This window comes from Myodes glareolus, chromosome 13, assembly GCF_982192425.1.
Source record: "Myodes glareolus chromosome 13, mMyoGla1.1, whole genome shotgun sequence".
In the NCBI taxonomy this organism is placed as follows: Eukaryota; Metazoa; Chordata; class Mammalia; order Rodentia; family Cricetidae; genus Myodes; species Myodes glareolus.
Window position 1 is genome coordinate 66,518,502 of NC_142038.1, and position 18,684 is coordinate 66,537,185.

General features: G+C 42.5%; 1 protein-coding gene across 2 annotated transcripts in view; it reads left to right on the plus strand.

Moving 5' to 3' along the window:
- The window catches only part of B4galt6 (beta-1,4-galactosyltransferase 6), a 64,712-nt gene extending 48,171 nt beyond the window's left edge, over positions 1–16,541 (plus strand). For both annotated transcript variants that reach the window (XM_085700083.2, XM_085700082.2), the window contains 5 exons: positions 1,872–1,988; positions 9,051–9,238; positions 12,239–12,361; positions 12,523–12,624; positions 12,893–16,541. In XM_085700083.2, the coding sequence (XP_085556209.2) occupies positions 1,872–1,988; positions 9,051–9,238; positions 12,239–12,361; positions 12,523–12,624; positions 12,893–13,040 (678 nt within the window). In that variant the 3' untranslated portion in view covers positions 13,041–16,541. The remainder of the gene's footprint in view (positions 1–1,871; positions 1,989–9,050; positions 9,239–12,238; positions 12,362–12,522; positions 12,625–12,892) is intronic.
- Positions 16,542–18,684: the final 2,143 nt, after the last annotated feature.

Genomic DNA, 18,684 nt, shown 5'->3' on the forward strand with positions numbered 1-18,684 from the left:
TGTTCAGCTCCTCAACCTAGTCGTATTGACTTCATAGGGCTATCGTTAATGAATTGTCACACTATTGATGGATTCTTCGCTTAAGTATCTATAATTATTTTTTTAAGATTTATTTTTCATGAGTGTGTGCACGGGTGTGTGTGCAGAAGAAAATGTCAGATCCCCTTATCTGGAGCTGGAGTTACAGGTGGTTGTGAGGCCCTTAAACCGTGTGTTGGGAGTGGAACTCAGGTTCTCTGAAGAGCAAGTACTCTTAACCCCTAAGGCATCTCTCCAGCCCCTATAATTTGATTTTTAAAAATTTGTTATTGTGTAAATAATGAGTGTGACATGTGTACTGTGTTGTGGGGGAGGGGCCAGAGACCAACTTTCGGTGCCTGATCCTCAGGCAATATTACCCGATGTGTCATCTCCCTCCCTAATAGCTCTAATTTGCCTTAACTGCTCCTGCAGCCCATTTGTATCACGTCAGCAACTTGTAGCCAGAGGCAAAGCCAGGAGGGTAGATTTTACTGCCCCTCCCACTGACCTGAGCTCATTGAGGGACAGCAAGGAGTGGTCTTCACCGGCTGACTAGCTCTCCCTTCCTGCACGGTGTGAATCAGGGCCCTGGGAGCTGGCTGGCTGCTTATTGATTTCGGAATTCCTCCAGCCTGCCAGCCATCCTGAAGCTCACTATCAAGTCCCTGCTTAGCATCTTCAATAGTCACCAAGTGGGGGATGGGGAGGGAGTCTTGGATATTGCTGTGCATCATCCAGATCCTCACTGTTCTGAGCTCAGAGATATCTTCTGGGGCAAATCAAACGGGAGTGGGGTCCACAGGGCGCCAGAATCATGGAGGCCTGTGACTTACGGATGTGACTTACACTGCCCATGACAGCATGGGAATGCCAGCCTCGCAGACTGGCTCTGTTCTAGCTATCACATCAGGAAAAGAAAGAGAAGTGTGGCCTTTCTAGTCTACGTGCCCTCAAGTTTACTAAGCTGGATCTCCTTCTAAGTAAACCCTCAACTCAGCTTTTTTCCATTTGCAATTCTGGCAATATACGTGGCTAAATGTCATGTTTTTGTTTGCTTGTTTTTTTTGGTGTTGGGAGCTGAATCCAGGACCCAGGGTTCACCTTTGACTGCACCCTTAGCTCCATTGTTGATTTTTTTGTTGTTAACAATGCCTAAGGTCATGTCCTGATTTTACAAGTGAAATGAGTCCCAGAACTTAGCAATTTCAATTATTTGTAGTTTTTTTTTATTATTCTTTTGGGTCAATATATTTGGTCTAAATAAAAATTTCAACAAACTTGAGGTTTATGGCTCTTTCAAAATCCAGAACCTAGAGTGGTATAAACATGTTTTAGTAACCTTTTCATTTTTAAATTGTTTGAAAATTTGGTGATTTTTTGAAGTTTTTCGTTTGTAGAAAATATACTGTGTTGATTTCAAGTTTTATTGTCAAGTTAACAACTACAATAAAGCCAGTTTAACTCAGAAATTAAGGAAAGTGAATTAGAAGACACTTTAGCTTTGTGAAGGTCTGAATCTGATGTGTAAGATTTTACTTCTCTGGTAAAGTTTAAAGTCTTGAAATTAAGAATGTGAGTGTGTTTGTGTTTGTGTGTGTGTGTGTGTGTGTGTGTGTGTGTGTGTGTAGGGGATGAGTGATGCTTAAGAGTGCTTCCGTCCCTGCTAGTTTCACAAGACCTTAGTAGGTGTGAAATATTGGCTGAACCTGTGTGAGCACATGGTGTAAGTCTGGAGAGAAATTCACAAGGCTGTGATGTGAAGGCACCAGAAGTCTCTCAGGCTCAGTACCAGCAGGGCTTGCTGCCACACTGCCTTCCTCATGCTGAAGGTGTCCTGTTCTGTTTTGAAGGTGGCCGTTCTCATCCCGTTCCGTAACCGCCATGAACATCTTCCAATTTTTTTCCTGCACCTAATTCCGATGCTTCAGAAACAGCGGCTGGAATTTGCCTTTTATGTCATTGAACAGGTGAGGACGGTGTTCAGAATGCCACTAAATATTCTAGAACTTCAATTTGTGATGGAGTTTGATTAAGAATACTCAGCCAAAGTCCGTCGGTGAGTCATCCTTGGATTTAGGATTGAATGAAATCATATTTGGGATTGAACTTGTATTTTTTTTGTAATAATTACAATTTGGTCAAATGAATTGAGCAGGGACTATGCTTGATTTTGAGGCAATAGCTTTGCTATAGTTTATGGCTTTATACTACCTATTAGCTTGTCAAACTGTTTTATAAGTGCATGGCTGGTGCTCATCCTCCAGAGTTGAAGGCTGGACTTGTGACATTATTCCACTTCTGCTTTCCTTATCTTTGTGAATTTGATTTGTGCTTTAAAACCTCCACTAAGGGCAGTTTGCTTGGGGACATTGCTTCTTTTGTAATACAAGACACTCGAGAGTATTCAGTTCTGTGCAACTGTCTGGGCTCCTGATGGGCCATGTTGGAATGTCATCAATGTCCTGTCCTGCTCCGAATTAGGGGTGCACTCATTGTATCAGTGACCTCAGACACATCTACTGTGTTTTGTTTTGAAAGTGTTTTCCATTTATGACCTATGAATTTTAATAAATAAAAGTTTCATATTGTTTCAATGTGAAGCATTGCTAATTCTTGATAGGGGAATCCTTTGTCTAGGGAGTACTACTGTTGGCTAGCCTTGAAAGCTATTGTTGCCTTGACCTTATTAGGTAACTAAGGGTGCCTGAGTGGAGCCAGGTAGTTGTCCTTAAAGAGAGAAGTGGTATGCAATGGTCATTTTCTGTTCTGTGTTTTTAGTTTTCCACTTTTAGAATTACATTTCTCGGTAGTAGAGCCTTGGCTGTTTCTGTTGTAGACACACGCGTAGCTTGTCAGCGGCACTTAGACTGATATGGACGGAAGAACTGTCCCTTTCACGGCAGAGACCAGCTCAGTAAGGAAATGTCCATCCAGTGACTGACAGGTCAGAGAAATTACATAGAGAATCAAATCTGGGATGCCCAGGATCCCTTCCAGATGGGAGTCTAGAGTTCTTTCAGAACAAGAGATAAACAGGAAGAGAGTAGAATTAATAAATAATTTTTGGCAAAGCTAGAAACAAGACAAACAAAAACTTTACATTACACTTGCCTTGAATAGATGTTATGCAGGCTGGCCTAGGCGACATTACAGAGTTGAAGTGAGCTTGCCTTACTGTTGCAGTCCATGCCTTTGTTTAAAGACTATAAGTGTAATGAAAGAATTCGTGATTTTATTTCTGTTCTTTTCTAAATCTCTGTCTCAGAAACCTAAAATAGCGAGCTACCCCTTGAAAAGAGTGCTCTCTTCTGACTTAGGCCTCTCTTTCTGGAAGCTCAGCGGTAGGCAGTGTATTCTGTACTGACTATTTCATTTCTGTTGCTGTGATAAAAATGCCCTGACAAACGGCAACTCGGGAAAGTGCTTATTTTACCTCACAACTCCACGTTGTCGTCCTTCGTGGCAGGGACCTAAAATAGCCATCACTCCCACAATCAGGCTGAGAATAACGACTGTGCTCACCTGCTTCCTGGCTCAGCTCAGCCTTCTTTCTCCACTCACACAGCTCCAGCTCCAGACAGGCAGGAAGCAGTGCCACCTTGGCTCGACCCACACCAATTACTGTAATTATGACCCCACGGACCAGCCCAATATATAGACACTCCCTCCTTGAGGCTCCATTCTCGGGTGATTCTAGGTTGTGTCATGTTGACAGCTGAAGCTCGCCATCATGCTGGTCTTTCCGATGACATTACGTTCCTTTTCCTGCTTGCCTTGGTTGATGAGTCTCAGTGCTGTTCATGTAGATTAGGAAGTCTCTGTTTAATCTTCTTCTGTTAATTTGTTGGGCTGCAGAATTCTTTGTGTATTCTAGTCGTTGGTCATTTGTGAGTCATGCTTGGCAAGTATTTATCTTCAGACTATGGTCTGCCCTTCAATTTCTTGATCGTGTTTCTCCTCCCCCCACCCCCACTTCGGTGCTGGGATTAAACTCAGGGTCTTGCACCTGCTATTTGAATACTCTACCACTGAGATACATCCCCAACCTCAAATAGGGTTTTGTTGAAAAGTAAAGGTTTTCGTTTTAATCAAGTTCAGCTATTTGATTTTTTTTCATAGTTCCTGCTTCTTGTTTTGTAGTTGAGAATGATTCTCAGATACTTTCAGAATGTTTTTCTCCCGAACATTTGTGGTTCTAGCTCTCTTAGTTGGGCGAATCCCTCTGAGTTAATCTTTATGTGTGGTGTGAGGTAAGGAGGAAGGGTTGGGTGCTTTTCTTTTGTCCTGTGGATTTTTAGTTATTTCATCAGCATCTGTAAAACAGCTGATCCTGTCCTCCTTAGCCCTTTGTTGGGTGTGAGTTTATTGCTGTGGGTTAATCACCCAACAGACCTTTATCTCTCTCGTCTTCAGAGAGGAGGCAAAGCCATGCACACCCCTCAGTTCTCTGGCTTTCTGGGGTGCTCTTCAGTTGTCCTGTGTGTTCCTGGGTTAGTATCGATCAAGGCTGAGATTCAGACCTCAGAGACTAGAGAGTTCAAATGCAGATCTCAGCTGCTCTGGCAGATTTTTTACCACAGCTGCAAAGTCATTCACCAGCACCAAAGTCCAGAGAGTGCTCACCGCCCGCACACTGTGGTGAATGATGGTTCGAAAAAGAAGGCTAGCCGCCTCCGACAACAGCGTAGGTGCACAGCTACAGCTGTCGTGAAAGTAGCTTCAAATCCTGACTGGTGATCATTTCTTAGAAGGTCAGTGTTTATAGAACAAGTTGCTATGTTGATAAAGTACACATGCTAGGGCCGGGCATCACTGCACATCCCTTTAGTCTCGGCACTTGGGAGGCGCCAGCGGTTGGCTCTCCGTGGAAAGGCTAGCCCAGTCTGTATAGTGAGCACCAACGAAGCCAGGAAGAGCTACACAGTGAGGTCCTGTCTCAGTGGCATGAGGTGAATACACAATACACAAGCTAGAGACATACCAACATATGCACATATGCACCTGAAAGTCACATTAGCCACATAGTAAAGGCGAGAAGGTTTTTGTTTTGTTTTTTGTTTTTTTTTTAAATTCAGAATAAATTACAAAAGAAAAACTTTTAATTGGATATTCTTCAGTCCTTTGTAAAAACAGTCTTCAATAAAAATCTGAATAATTGCAACCCAAAAATAGCCCTTAGTAATACAAGTCAAGCCACACTTTGTCCATTATCAATTTTGTTGTATATTCTACTGAGAATGGAGGAGAAATTGCAAAAGGGCTTCTTATAGAAACAGGAAGCAAATTTAATGGAACAGGACAGAAAAACCAGAACTCACTCCCAACAAAGGAACTAACAAAGAAGAGATCAGCTGCTTTACAAATGGTGATGCACTTTCTCATCCACAGTCAAGCACAGAATGATGAGCACACTTGTACCTGCTTCTCCTTTCGTCTCTGTGCTCCCGTAGCCCAGCACCCAAAGCCAGGGAATGAAACCGCCCACAGTGGGCTTGGCCCTACTTACCGTGTTAATCCGTACAGTCAAGGTAAATCTTTCACAGACATGCCCAAAGGCCAACCTGATCAGTAGACAACCCCTCAGTGAGACTCCCCATCACACCAACTAAAGCCCCTTAATGTTCTGGAAGAGTGAGATAGTAAATTATCATGTGACGTGCAGATGACAACTTAAACGCAAAACCATTGGGTTCTGTGTAGAGAATGAGAGACAGGTGAGGCAGGAAGGACACAAGGAGACCAGTTAGACAGCCTCTGTGGCCATCGGAAAGGATACAGTGATGCCCGGGGTCTGGTGACACAGGACCAGTGTTGCCAACAGTGGTTGGGTTGGGTTTATTAGAGTAGAATTATTTACTGATACAGTGATGTGCAGTGTGAGCACTAGAGAGAGCGCCTCCACTTTTTAGTGCTTTAGTCTTAAACGTGACCAGGCAGCCACAGAGCTCCAGGTTTTAAAGAAAATGTCCACAAATGAGACACAGTCAAGCAAGGTAATGAGAGAACAAAGATAAAATCCACCAAGTCTCACAACCGGGATCCACGGAGCTAACAGAGAAGTGGAAGCTCATTTCTGAAACGAGAATGGCTCGCCATAAAGGAAGAGCAATCGGAGTAGAATGTCAGTGGAACTGAAAATGCGGTGAAAGAATAGGTAGGAGACAAAGTAACTCCTACAGTAGAGCCAAAATATTAGAAAGCAGAGTCTAAGTGTGAAGATAATCATCCTTCAAGAGGCTCTGGGAGACAAGGTAAACTGCCTGGGAACCACTACCAGAGAAGGGGCGTCTTGACCTGAGAGTAGCTCATTGGCACATGACTGCTTCAGCCTGTTCAGAAGAACTCCATTTCTGTGGATGACGGGGTCAGCGTCATAAATAACCACTGGCCTGTTTCACTTCTGTTCAGCTTTCCTAGTACTAGGGATTCAGCACTGTCAACCAGTTATGTCTCCCGTCTGTGGCTTTTCTGAAGTCACCAAGTTTTGCTGTGATTTTTTTAATATAATAATGTATAACAAATACACCCACTCATCAGAATTCTGATAGAACCACAGCAGAAAAAAATTTTAGGAGTGTGGAAGTTTCCAAAGCTAGGTATTGTGTATGCCTTTAAACCTAGCACTTGGGAAGCAGAGGCAGAGAAATCTCAGTGAGTTCAAGACCCGTCTGCTCTACATAGAGAGTTCTAAGACAGCCAGGGCGAGACAGAGAGAGAGGGGGGGGTTTTCAGAAGCAAAAAGCATGTGTCACGATGCACGTGTGAATAAAGCACACATTCATTACAGAGCACAGTGTTTTCTGATTTTAGAATGAAATGAAAAAGAGACAATATTAAGGAGACTACAGGAAAAATGACGGACAGGAATATGTGAGCTGTCCTGCCATTGCAGGTGCCTAAAGCCTGACTTTACAGGTTCTAGAGAAAGAAAGGCACGCGGCCCATGAAGTTTCTACCCAGAATGTCAATTCAAGGGTAGACTGTGGCATTTTCAGTCATTTGTTGATGAAATACACAAGCGTACACACTCGCACACGCACTTGTACACGTGCATGCACACGTGTGCATACACATCTGAAAGACATACCACAGCAAATTAAGTAAGCCACATAAAAGTCATGGGTGGTCAAGAGTGTGAATGAAGCAGAAGCCTGGATGAGAGTCACGTGGCTGCCCGTGAGGACAGTGAGCATTGGACTGAGGAGACTAGGAGCTGAGGGAGGATTTGAAATTGCCGTAATTACATCAGTTACTAAAGGTGTGGGTTCTATTGACTGTCCTTTCTAGTTATACAGAAAGCTAGCTAATCTCCTCCACAAAGAAAAAAATCAATTCACTTAGCACTGAGGAAATATTTGCACAGTGCTAATAATGTACACTTCATTAATTTAACCAAAAGTCAAGGCAACCATGGTTGGGAGGTGGGAAGGGAGGGCGGTGGTATGATTTAACTCCTCTGCCTCCAGAGTAAGAATTGTAGAAAATATCTAAAGTTAACAGAGCAAGAGCTAGCATCCAAGTGTGGATCTATGGAAGCAGATTTTAAGACCCTAGGAAACAAGTAGTTAAGCAAAGCCGATATCAATGTGCCAATAATAATAATATAGTTTGCTTCCTTTTCCTAATGAAAGCAGGGTGCTTTCTGTGACCTCGAGTTTGTGGGAACCGGTGCCCCACACCGAGTGGTGTCTCTCCCGAGGCCACACTCTGATGCTGGCCACACTGCCTGGCTCCTTCACTCCGTTTCTTAGGTGTAAACCGCTAAGCATTTGTAAGGGCCTTAATCTTCAGATGCTGAAGCAAGCTTTGCTGTTTGCCACAGACTTGTGTGGTCATTATGAATAAAGGAAAGGGGTTGCAATATGGGAACTTGGATTCTATGTAACAAGTTCCTCTATTGTGTCCGTTAAAACATTCTTGTCTCACCATAAGCAGGATAGAGAGTTAAAAAAACAAAAAAACAACCCAGTGTTGCCAGTACATTGTAACGTTTGGTGGCTACAGCAGGAAGCAAGCTGGTGTGTGTTGTGTTCCTCAAAGTCCTTCAAGTGTAGCTGTTCTTCCCAGAGGATGCCAGTCTTTGTTGTGCAGAGAAGGGTCTGCTTGGGAGTCACCTTCAGTTTCCTGCCTTAATCTCCTCATCTCCCACAGTAGGGAGCAAATCCAGGATGCCAAGCATACTAGGCAAATATTCTTACCACTGAGCCACAGCCTCTCCCTCCTGTCTTAATAAAAAATGATTTATTTTTATGATTTTAAGTGGGCATGTGCAGTTGAGTGCAGGTCCTGAGGAGATCAAAGACGTCAGACTCCTTAGACTGGAGTCCCAGATGGTTGTCAACTGCGTGACACGGGTGCCGGGAAACACACTCGGTTCCTCTGTGAGAGCAGACAGGGCTCCTGAGTGCTGAGCCGTCTCCCTAGCAGAACTCCTGGCCTCATTTTTAATATCATAGAAAGCAGCAGCAGAAAGTACAGCACATGCTTTTTTAAGTTGTTTATGTGTTCTTTGATGTAATGTCTTTTATTATTTTATCTTTAACCTTGGTCATACATAGTCGGTGATCTGGTATTTTTGAAGTAAAGCAGAAATACAAGTTGATGTGTTCATATCTATACAGTGTGCCAGTAGAGTAGACAGCAACCGTTGTCCAGTTTTCTTCTTTGTCATCAAAATGCGTCATAAGTAAATTTAAGCAGCATGCAGTCCTATGCCATGTAACAGCATCAGTCAGTGGCATCGGACATGCATAACGGTGCCCCCTGAGGTATATCTCCCAGTGATACAGCATCCATAATCTGTGTATATAACTCTGTAATAGCTGAGCGGTGTCGGTCACCTCAGAACAAACCCTCCATTGGTAAGTGGTGTCTGGTTGAGTTTGGGAAGCCTTACATATGCTTCTGACTTGTTTATTTCATTACCACGATATAATTATTACTTGACTATGATACAACAAACTAAGAAGTGGTGGAAGGTATCACATGACCAAGTCTGAGTGCATTTCTGGTTTCTCTGTTCTGGGGAGACTGGCACACAACCGTTCAATCGCGCGATGCTCTTTAATGTGGGCTTCAAAGAGGCCATGAAGGACAATGCCTGGGACTGCGTGATCTTCCATGACGTGGATCATCTGCCGGAAAACGACCGGAACTATTACGGCTGTGGAGAGATGCCGCGTCACTTTGCAGCAAAGCTGGACAAGTACATGTACATGTGAGTACCGTGTCCTCTCTGTGCTCTTCTGTGTGCCTGCTCGGTAGCCAGGACTTGGGCTGCTTTGTCCATTCGATTTCACACAGAGGTCGAATGTGGTGTGGTAGGAAGGAACCTGACAACTGTAGTAAGCATGGAGATTTAAAAGTAGGTTCTCACTCTTCAGAGCTTGCCTAGTCACGTGTTCCTCTCAAGGTTGCTTTCCTCTTCCTTGGACAATAGAGTCCATCTGTGGGGCTGCTTTCTGGGATCACATACCGTAATCCTGAAGTGTGCTAACTGTGTGACCCATGCTGGCGCCCCTCCCTTCATCCCCTCCTTCATCCGCCCTTAGGGATGGTCCAGGGTCCAGACCTGCCCTTCTGCAGACCACCTATCCTGTAATTATATGATGTAAATACCCTCTCCCCGTGTGTGTGTGTCTGTGTGTGTGTGTGTCTGTGTGTGTGTGTGTCTGTCTGTCTGTCTATCTGTCTGTCTGTCTGTCTGTCTGTGTGTGTCTAAAGTCAGAGCTTGCTGTCATGTATCTTCCTTAGTCTTTTTCCATCTTATTTTTGGACCTGGAGTTTGCCAATTTATTTAGCTGGATGGCCAACAACCCTCGGGGACATGTTTCATTCCCAGAGTTGAAACTACTGGCATATACCTCTGTGCCCAGCATTTTAAGTGGGTGCTGGGGATTCAAACTCAGTTCCTCATGCTTGCATAGTGAGTCATCTCCCCAGGCCCCTATAAATACCTTCATTATGTAGGTAATTGTTAATCTAAGTATAAAATCTGAAGCACTCAAGTCAAAGTTAATGATCTAGTATTGACCGAAAGCTTGAGGAACACACACAGATGACTCAGATTCGGCCTTACCATGGGTAATGCCACCTCATTAGAACCAAATACCCGCTTTTTTTAAAGTGCAGTTTTGATTAACAAATATCCATTGCACGCACACAGTGACACGAAGACATTCTTGTACAAGTGTATCACACTGAGGACCCTGTTCGCCTTCTTCCTGATTTTCTCATTCCTTCCCCCAGGGAGTTATGTTCCCACATAGGTGTGCTTTTACATATCTGCATAAGGGCTAGGCTTCTGCAGTTGAGAGAAATCGTGTAACCTTTGCCTTTCTGAGTTTGACTTTCTTTGCTTAACATTATGCTGTCTGGCACATCCATTTTCCTCTGAACCAGGGTTCTCAACCTGTGGATTGCAATCCCTTGGGTGGGGGGTCACATATCAGATATCTTGCATATTGTATATTCACATTGCTATTCATAACAGTAGCAAAATTGCAGTTATGAAGTAGCAATGAAAATAATTTTATGGTGGGGTCACCACAGCCTGAGGAGCTGTATTAAAGGGCTGCGGCGTTAGGAAGGCTGAGAACCACTGCTCTAAACAGCACAAGGTGTTTTCCTTTATGTCTCACTAAAAACCCATTGTGCAGACTTATTTTCAAAAGTAGAAGCAAGTGCTGGTGAGGGTGTGGGGAAAGAGAAGGTAGACATTGCTGGTGGGCGTGGAAGTCAGTCCTGCCGTCGTGGCAATGAGTGCAATGAGTCTTCAAAACCAGCAGTTTCTGGCACGTAAATCCCAGCTAGCCCTTTGGAGCCATCCAGAGGTTAGGGTGCTTGGCTTGGAGCCTTGTTGAGAAGTCATGAAGTTACCAATAGAGGATGGCAGCAGAGGGACCAAGGCCCCCATTCAGGGTCTGGGAAGGAGGACGCTCACGGGGTGGGGGAGGGGTGGGAGGTAGGGGTGGAGGGTGAGGGGACTGTGCCCTGACCCATTGCCTGCTGGCTTTAGGCTCCTGTCTAGACAGTCAGTGTAAGATAAGCACCGTGAAGATTTTTTTTTTAAATATTGATATTCTTTAGTGTAATTGTGATAGTTTCACTTAACTTAGACTGTTTTCTGCTATGTACAGAATACAACTCCCAAAAGTTGTTCCCTCCATGGGCACATATACAAATAAGTAAATGGAATAAATTTTTAAAGTGTTTCAGAATTGATTGACTCCTTGGGATTTGAATTGGAGAAAGTAGGGAAAATAAAGCCTACATTAAAAATTGAGTACTTTCTTCTAAATACTGGCCCATTAAAAGTAGATATATTTGGAGCTGGTGAGCTGGCTCAGCAGGTCAAAGGGCTGTGGCAAGCCTGATGCGCCCACATGGTAGAAGAGAAAACCGACTTCTACAGGTTGTCCTTGTCCAAGGATTCCTACGAGAAAACCTGACCCTCTGCAACATGGCATCCCCCATAATAAATATGTGGGAAATGTTCTTAAAGTATATATTAAATATCTGAGTATTTGTGAGTTTAATTCAAATAGTATTTGTGAGTTTAATTCAAATAGGTAAAGTAATTTTAGAAATAGACAAGTTCATTTCAAAATTAAACATTTATTTCTTCCTGATTTATATTTATCCTGTTCTATGTAATAAATAATTGCCTAAAAAGTCAGTTAATATTTTAAAATGACTTTTAACTTAGCAAGATCTAGCACGCATTGACAGTTACTAACATGTTTAAATATGTTTTCTTGTGAGAATATTATTTTTTACACTGGGTTTTGTTTGGTTGGTTGGTTTTGGTTTTTTTCGAGACGGGGTTTCTCTGTAGCTTTAGAGCCTGTCCTGGAACTAGCTCTTGTAGACTAGGCTGGTCTCGGACTCACAGAGATCCGCCTGCCTCTGCCTCCCGAATGCTGAAATAAAAGGTGTGTCCCACCACCGCCCAGCAACACTGGGTTTTGAGTCAAAATAAAAGTACTATTAAATTTCAATCGCCACGTGTGTTTTTATTTTACATTTAATATAAATACTTGCTTTGCTGTTCTATAAGAATGTTTCATTTCTCTGTTCACATTTCCCAGAATGCTTTTTTGCCCTCTAAATCAGCTTGTTTTGTGAAACTAGAAGTGTATGTCAAAGCACATGAGAGGTGGAAAAGTGTGGCCGGCTGTCTTGATTGATGGGGACGCTGCCGTCTTCTCTTTTGTAGCCTTCCATATAAGGAGTTCTTCGGTGGGGTGAGCGGCCTGACGGTGGAGCAGTTTCGCAAGATCAACGGCTTTCCCAATGCCTTCTGGGGCTGGGGAGGAGAGGATGACGACCTTTGGAACAGGTATGTTGAGGCACAAGTTGCTGAGTAATTGAGGTTATAAATTCTAGATTTTGCAAAAGTTTGCCTCTTTTAAGAAAGGGGGCTTTGGGCTGGGAAGTTTGGAGTTCCTAAATCTGTTTTTGTTCTGAAATTCATTCAGTCCATTTTATGTTGCCTTGCAGAGTTCACTATGCTGGGTATAATGTAACCCGGCCAGAGGGAGACTTGGGAAAATACACATCTATCCCTCATCACCATAGGGGGGAAGTACAGTTTTTAGGGAGGTAAGTTGAATGGTCATTTTGAGACTCAGGGCTTCAGAACTCATATACTGCATGCTAGAAAAATAAATAGAAAGAAGTTGCTTCCATGATCAAAGGTCTCTTTGGCAAATATTTTGGGATTGCACTTTCTCCGTGTGTGTGTGTGTGTGTGTGTGTGTGTGTGTGTGTGTGTGTGTGTGTGTGTGGTGTGTGTATATATAGAGAGGTACAGACAGATTAATGTAGACAATATATATCTATATTCATATCTTGTTTCCTGCTTTTTTAGGTATAAATTACTAAGATATTCTAAGGAACGTCAGTACATCGATGGATTGAACAATTTATTATGCACGCCCAAAGTACTGGTTGATAGGTTGTATACAAATATATCTGTAAACCTCATGCCAGAGTTAGCTCCAATTGAAGACTATTAAAAGACGTCTCTCGTGGTGGGGTCGACCACAGTGCTGGATTGTGAACTTGGCTTGGAGTGTACTCTGCATGGAGGCTAGAGACTGACACGTCTCCTTGTCCCAGTCTGTGAAGAGCCAGCAGTCCTTATGTTTACAGCGCGGGACTCCACACCATCACACTCCCCCACTCTCCACCCCACTTTGGGGCCTCCTCCATGGCAAGCGTTGTAGAGACCTGAACCCATTGCTTGGGAATGGAAGTGAAGAGAACTCCCTACAAAGAGAAGATTTTTATACTGAAATCTATAATTTAATTCAAGAGAATGCTTTTATTTCCGTTCAAAACATATTTTGTACATATGTGATGTAAATTAAATGTGTTCAAATTGTTGAAAAATAAGATGTCACAATTTTGCATGTAATTGGTTATGCCTTCATTGAACTTTTATAGACTTTTTTTTTATTTGCATGGGGGAAAAAACTATGTAAATCTATGTCTCAAAGCAAAGGTTAAGCCTTGTATGGAAAGAAGGGAGTGTCAGCGATGGACAGACACACAGCAGCTGTTCTCCCCAGCTCTAGGTCTTCCTTCACTCATGCGGGCAAAGGCACAGCCCTCTGAGGGCTCTGAAGGAAAGAGGGACATTGGCCCAGCTTTTCTTCCTGCCAAAATTACCTATTTTTGGTTTTTTGTTTTGTTTTGTTCTGTTTTCCCTTGCTTGCAATCTCATCAGATTTTGCCAAGTCAACAGCCATATTGTTTATGCATACTGCATGCGTATTACCAGGAAACCCTTCAAGGTCGTGAAGTGACATGCTCTACAGGACTCTTCACGTTAAATGTCTCTATGTACCTCCAGTGTAAGTGTCAGGGATCTTGTGCCTCAAAAAAAAAAAAAAAAAAAAAAAAAAAAAAAAGTTCCCAAGGCTGTGTTTATATGCTGTATTTTTTTTTTCCGTTTCATAATGAGCAGCATTATTGTTTCCAGTTAAGGAGAACCAAAAGAAAGTATCTTCTTTTAAAAACTTTTTTTAAGAATGAACTTACAGAAAAGCCAGTAGTGCTTATACAGATGAATTATACTATTATTAGATGAGAAATTAGATGCTCTATTTTTATGAAGATAAATGCTTAGATTAAAATAAACTTCAACTTTAATTCTCAGATGACACAGTTCCCTTTTCACATCAGCCAAACATTCAAACTGTTCTTTTTCACTTTCAAGAAATCTTTGGTGTTATTAAAGTTTTCTCACTAAAAGTGTAATTTAATAGACCCTCCCCTTTCTGTGGTGCTGGGGATTGAATCTGGGGCCTTTTGACTTACCTTAAAGTCAGTTCACTGAGTGTGTGGCTACCGTAACTTCTGAAGTATGTCTCACTGCCTAATGCCAAGTCCCGTTATTCTCAGTTTGGATAGGCTTTCCCACGACAAAACAGCAGAGCCAAAACAGTATTCTTACCTTGAAAATGGTCAGTTACAAAGAATAACTTTTCTTGAAAAAGTTCATATTCTTATTAAGACTTTATCTCCCATGCTTTCACAAATTTAAAACTGAACAGTGTCTCTGTCAAGTGAACTTTACCCAAGCGTGAGGAGTGAGAGAATTCTGGGTGTGAGAAAGTGTGCTTCTCACTTTATCACCCCTTCTTTAGTGGTGATAGCTTAGCTTGGTTATGCTGATGGCCGCAAACCCAATCATACAGTAATTAAAAAATCCTTACCCGATCCTATTGTGACAGCAGTCTTGCTGCGTTTAGTTCTGAGGTGTGGTTCTGAAATAATTACCTTCAAACTTTTTTGCTACTCAAAATGTAAAAAATCCGAACTTCTGAAGATGAAGCTCCTTGTATGCTAGTTTGTTTTCCACGTCCCATGGCCAATGCAGTGTTTAATTTGACGGAATGACGGTGGGGTGCAATGCTGCTATTGCTGAGGGTTTGTGAGACAGGGTTTCAGCGGGTGATGAACCCAGAGGAGGTCCTCCTCACAGTGCTGGGGAAGTTGATACCACGCTGTATCTTATTCAGGAAACACAATTTATAATGTTGGGCTGTCCACACTGGGATACCTTTTCACGTTGGTATATAGTTCACTGTTTCAGAAACATTCAGGACTCCATGTAATCTGCCTTCCTCTTTTGGGTTAAATCTGGCATTGATTTGGCTTCAGGAATTGGATATAAGTATATTTTGCTGTATTTTGGTGTTGAATCTGGTATGCCAGCCTGTGAGAACCACCTCTGTTTTCTGCTTTACTCTTTTTAATTCAGACCCGGAATTATTTTCTGTTATGAACAGTGACCTATACATGTTCCCATGAATGACAGTTTTGCTCAGTTACCATGGTCATATGACAATAAAGCTCTCCCTTATGTATCAGCGGAAACAGATAGTCTGTTCTGATCAAATCTTCCCAGTGGTTTTCATCAGGTGTCTACTCCCAATTGGCTGCTTTGCTAACTGCGACAGTTTGAAAGGGGTGTTGTTTCTCTAAACAAGTCAACTCAAGACAGTTGAAACTTCTCTGAATGAGGAAGGCACCCTCTTGACCACTTGCCTGTCAGTTGTATTGGTCGCAAGTCCAGTGTGGACACAGAGGTGCCAGGAGGTCCTCATGACACTGGGGAAGTCATTTTATGCCTTTGAACTCGAGAAATAAATCATGATTGATGGACTGCTTATCAAAGAAAGGAAGACAGTACACGCATTCATTGTAACATTCTTTCCAGTTCTTAGTGAAGATGTCATTTAATTCTTTGCCAAAACTTGGGTTTGAATGAGGTGGCTTTCTTCCTTTTTATAAAGATATTTTCTGTTGTCGACCTTTGAGATGGCTCAGGGGTAAAGGTGCCCACACCAAACCTGGCAACCTGACCTTGATCCCTGGGACCCACACTGTGGAAGAAAAGAACTTGCCCCTGGAAGTTGTCCTTTGACTTCCGTATGTGTGCACACACACAAAGAGGTGCACGCATACACGAGTGCACACACAAAGTAAATCAAAAAATAATTAAAAATTAAATTTCTGTTTGTACTTTATGAAAAGGTATTCACTCAGAAAATCTTATTTTATAAAATTTAAGTACAAAATTATCTATTAAAAACTTCCATTCCTATCCCAGCCACAGTACTGGTAGCCATCTGAAGACAAAGTGGAAACATAGCCAATACAATAGTTTCCTCTGGAGACAGAGTCGAAGCAGATTTTGTGTCATTGTACTTGGCCTTGTCCTCTTCCTTTATAGACCTGTCAGGTAAATAGCACTCTAGATTTCTTGCCTTGGGTTTACAGATTTGTCATTTGAGAAGCAAACTGTCACAGTGTTGTTTTTCAGGAGGCGGAAGTGTACTTAAGATTATTTATTACAATATGAAATACTTCTATGTAAGTGCATTGACGTAAATGCTAGTGAATCCTTGCAATCCCCCCCCCCTTTTTTTTGGTCTTGTTTTGCTTCTCATGGAAATGTTTGTACTTTTTTTAATCATTGTCTTTTATGAAATATAATGTTCTAAAGACTTTGTGTGGTGATGTCATTGTTTTTTCTCAGGACTTTTTGGGGGATTATCTATCCCTGCTAAATTTTGGGTAGATTACTGATGACTTAGTTGATGGTAAGGGTGCTCTGTATAGATATGGTGCTCTAAGCTTAAATACCCTCAGTGCTTGCTCACACAAAAACACACTATTATTTAATTCTCATCCATACACTTGGTAATTCATAGTATCAAGAATTCCTTAGCCCAGGGTTGAGATGAACGAGCGAGTCAGGTGTTTCCCCGCACGGATCAGAGCACCCGAGTTTGTCCCCCAAACACGTCATGCTGGACTTGGTAACATATCTCAAATCTCGTGGTGAGTTGGGAGATGGAGACAGGAGAGTTTCTGGAGACTTGTGGGCCAGCTGTCCTGATATTTGCAGTAATTACCAACAAGAAAGACCCTGACTTAAACAGGGCAGAAGGCAAGGATCAAGATTTGAGATTGTCCTCTGACCTCTACCTGCAAGGTCTTGCATATTCTCAGTTGGCCTTGAACTCACAGTGTAGCCAGAACAGCCTAGAACACCCTATCCTCCTGCATCCGCCTCCAAAATACTGGGATTTGAGTGGGAAGGTGGCCCAGGTAAGGGCACACACTACCCTTCCGGAGAACTACCAGATGACCTGTGTGTGCCAACATGCCCAGCCTTCAGAGAGACTTAAGATATATTTTGATGCCCTTTAAGTATATTATTAATTTAATCTTCAGTGCGTCAACTTGTGTTCTAGAGGCTTTTGTAGGGGCAGCAGCCAGTCTGATCCTCAAGAAGTATCTATTTTCTGAGTAGAACTGACGGAGTGGGCAGACCTGAAGGGCACATGCCACCAATGGGCTCGCACTTGCTTGTGCGGGTTTCTGAGCATCACTGTCGGAGCGACTCCTCCATAGGTACGCTGCTTCTGGAAGGGTAGCTGAAATGATTGCTTTTCTGCAATAGAGCTTAACAAGGGGTAGTAAACTCTTCGGAGGACTCTGGCAAGACTCACACATGATTAACAAAGGTTTGAGTTTGGGGGTCACTTGTTACTAGCTAGCAAACAGTCAGCGTTTAAAGTTGGGCGAATCTTGGTTCAGTGAGCCTCTAGGGGATTATGGGAATGATTAAATAAGCTAACATGGGAACATGCCTGACCTTCCCAACAAGAACTTGATTTGTCTGAAGTTAGCTTCTGACTTTATGCTTAGAAGCCTTTCTTCCATGCCAATGGCCCTAGATTGTGTTTGAGAAATATTTGGCAGGGTGTCCCTTTGATTCGCAGAAATTTTTACAGTGGTTCTGCATAATTATGCAAACAATTAGTAAAACTGGCAAAGGCCCATGATCAACACGTGTAGTAGTCATAGGAAATGTGGCAAATAACTGGAACAATACAGTTATCTCACCACCAGCTAATATTAAAGGGCCATGTAAGAAGAAAGGGAAAGAACATTTTACATCTTAACCGCGTCAAGACAATATCACTGCTCTAACATTGCATACACACGTGCGCGTGCGCGCAGACACACACCCTATTATGGTGAAAAGGCTGAGACAAAGTGTTGATGAGTTCTTTTAGGGGTGACCCCCTCACACCTGGCCTCTCTGATATTCTTATTTTAATGTGCTTTAAATATTTTATAGGCTCACAGGGCCAACTTAGAAAATGCTTAATGAAGAGACCATTATTTCACTTATTACATTCAGGCACATTCTAAACTTTCAATTTAAGTCCTCTTTTGATTCTGACATCTGTTTAGGAGTGAGAGTAGGTTTGGGAGTGAAAATAGATTTATTTTGCAGTTCCAAGAGAGGATCCCAGGCAGGGGAAAGGGAAGACTCACTGCTAGGTACTCCTGCTTTTTCAAAGGGAACAGAAAAGGGGATCGTTGAAGGAATTTTGAGGAATTGTAGAAGTCCACACACCTCAGAACATAACAGCCTACAAAATCCTTTCTAGAAGTCAATTTGTCACAAGGATTTTTCCCCCCCTGGGGAAGATGTGAACAACATCCATTCTCTCTAAAGATGCCAATCACAAACCAAAGTACATTCTGCCTCAGTTTATCCTGGGGGCCCATGAGTTTATTCGGGTTACTTACATAACAGCAGTGATGAGTTACTAACAGGAGCATGAGTGA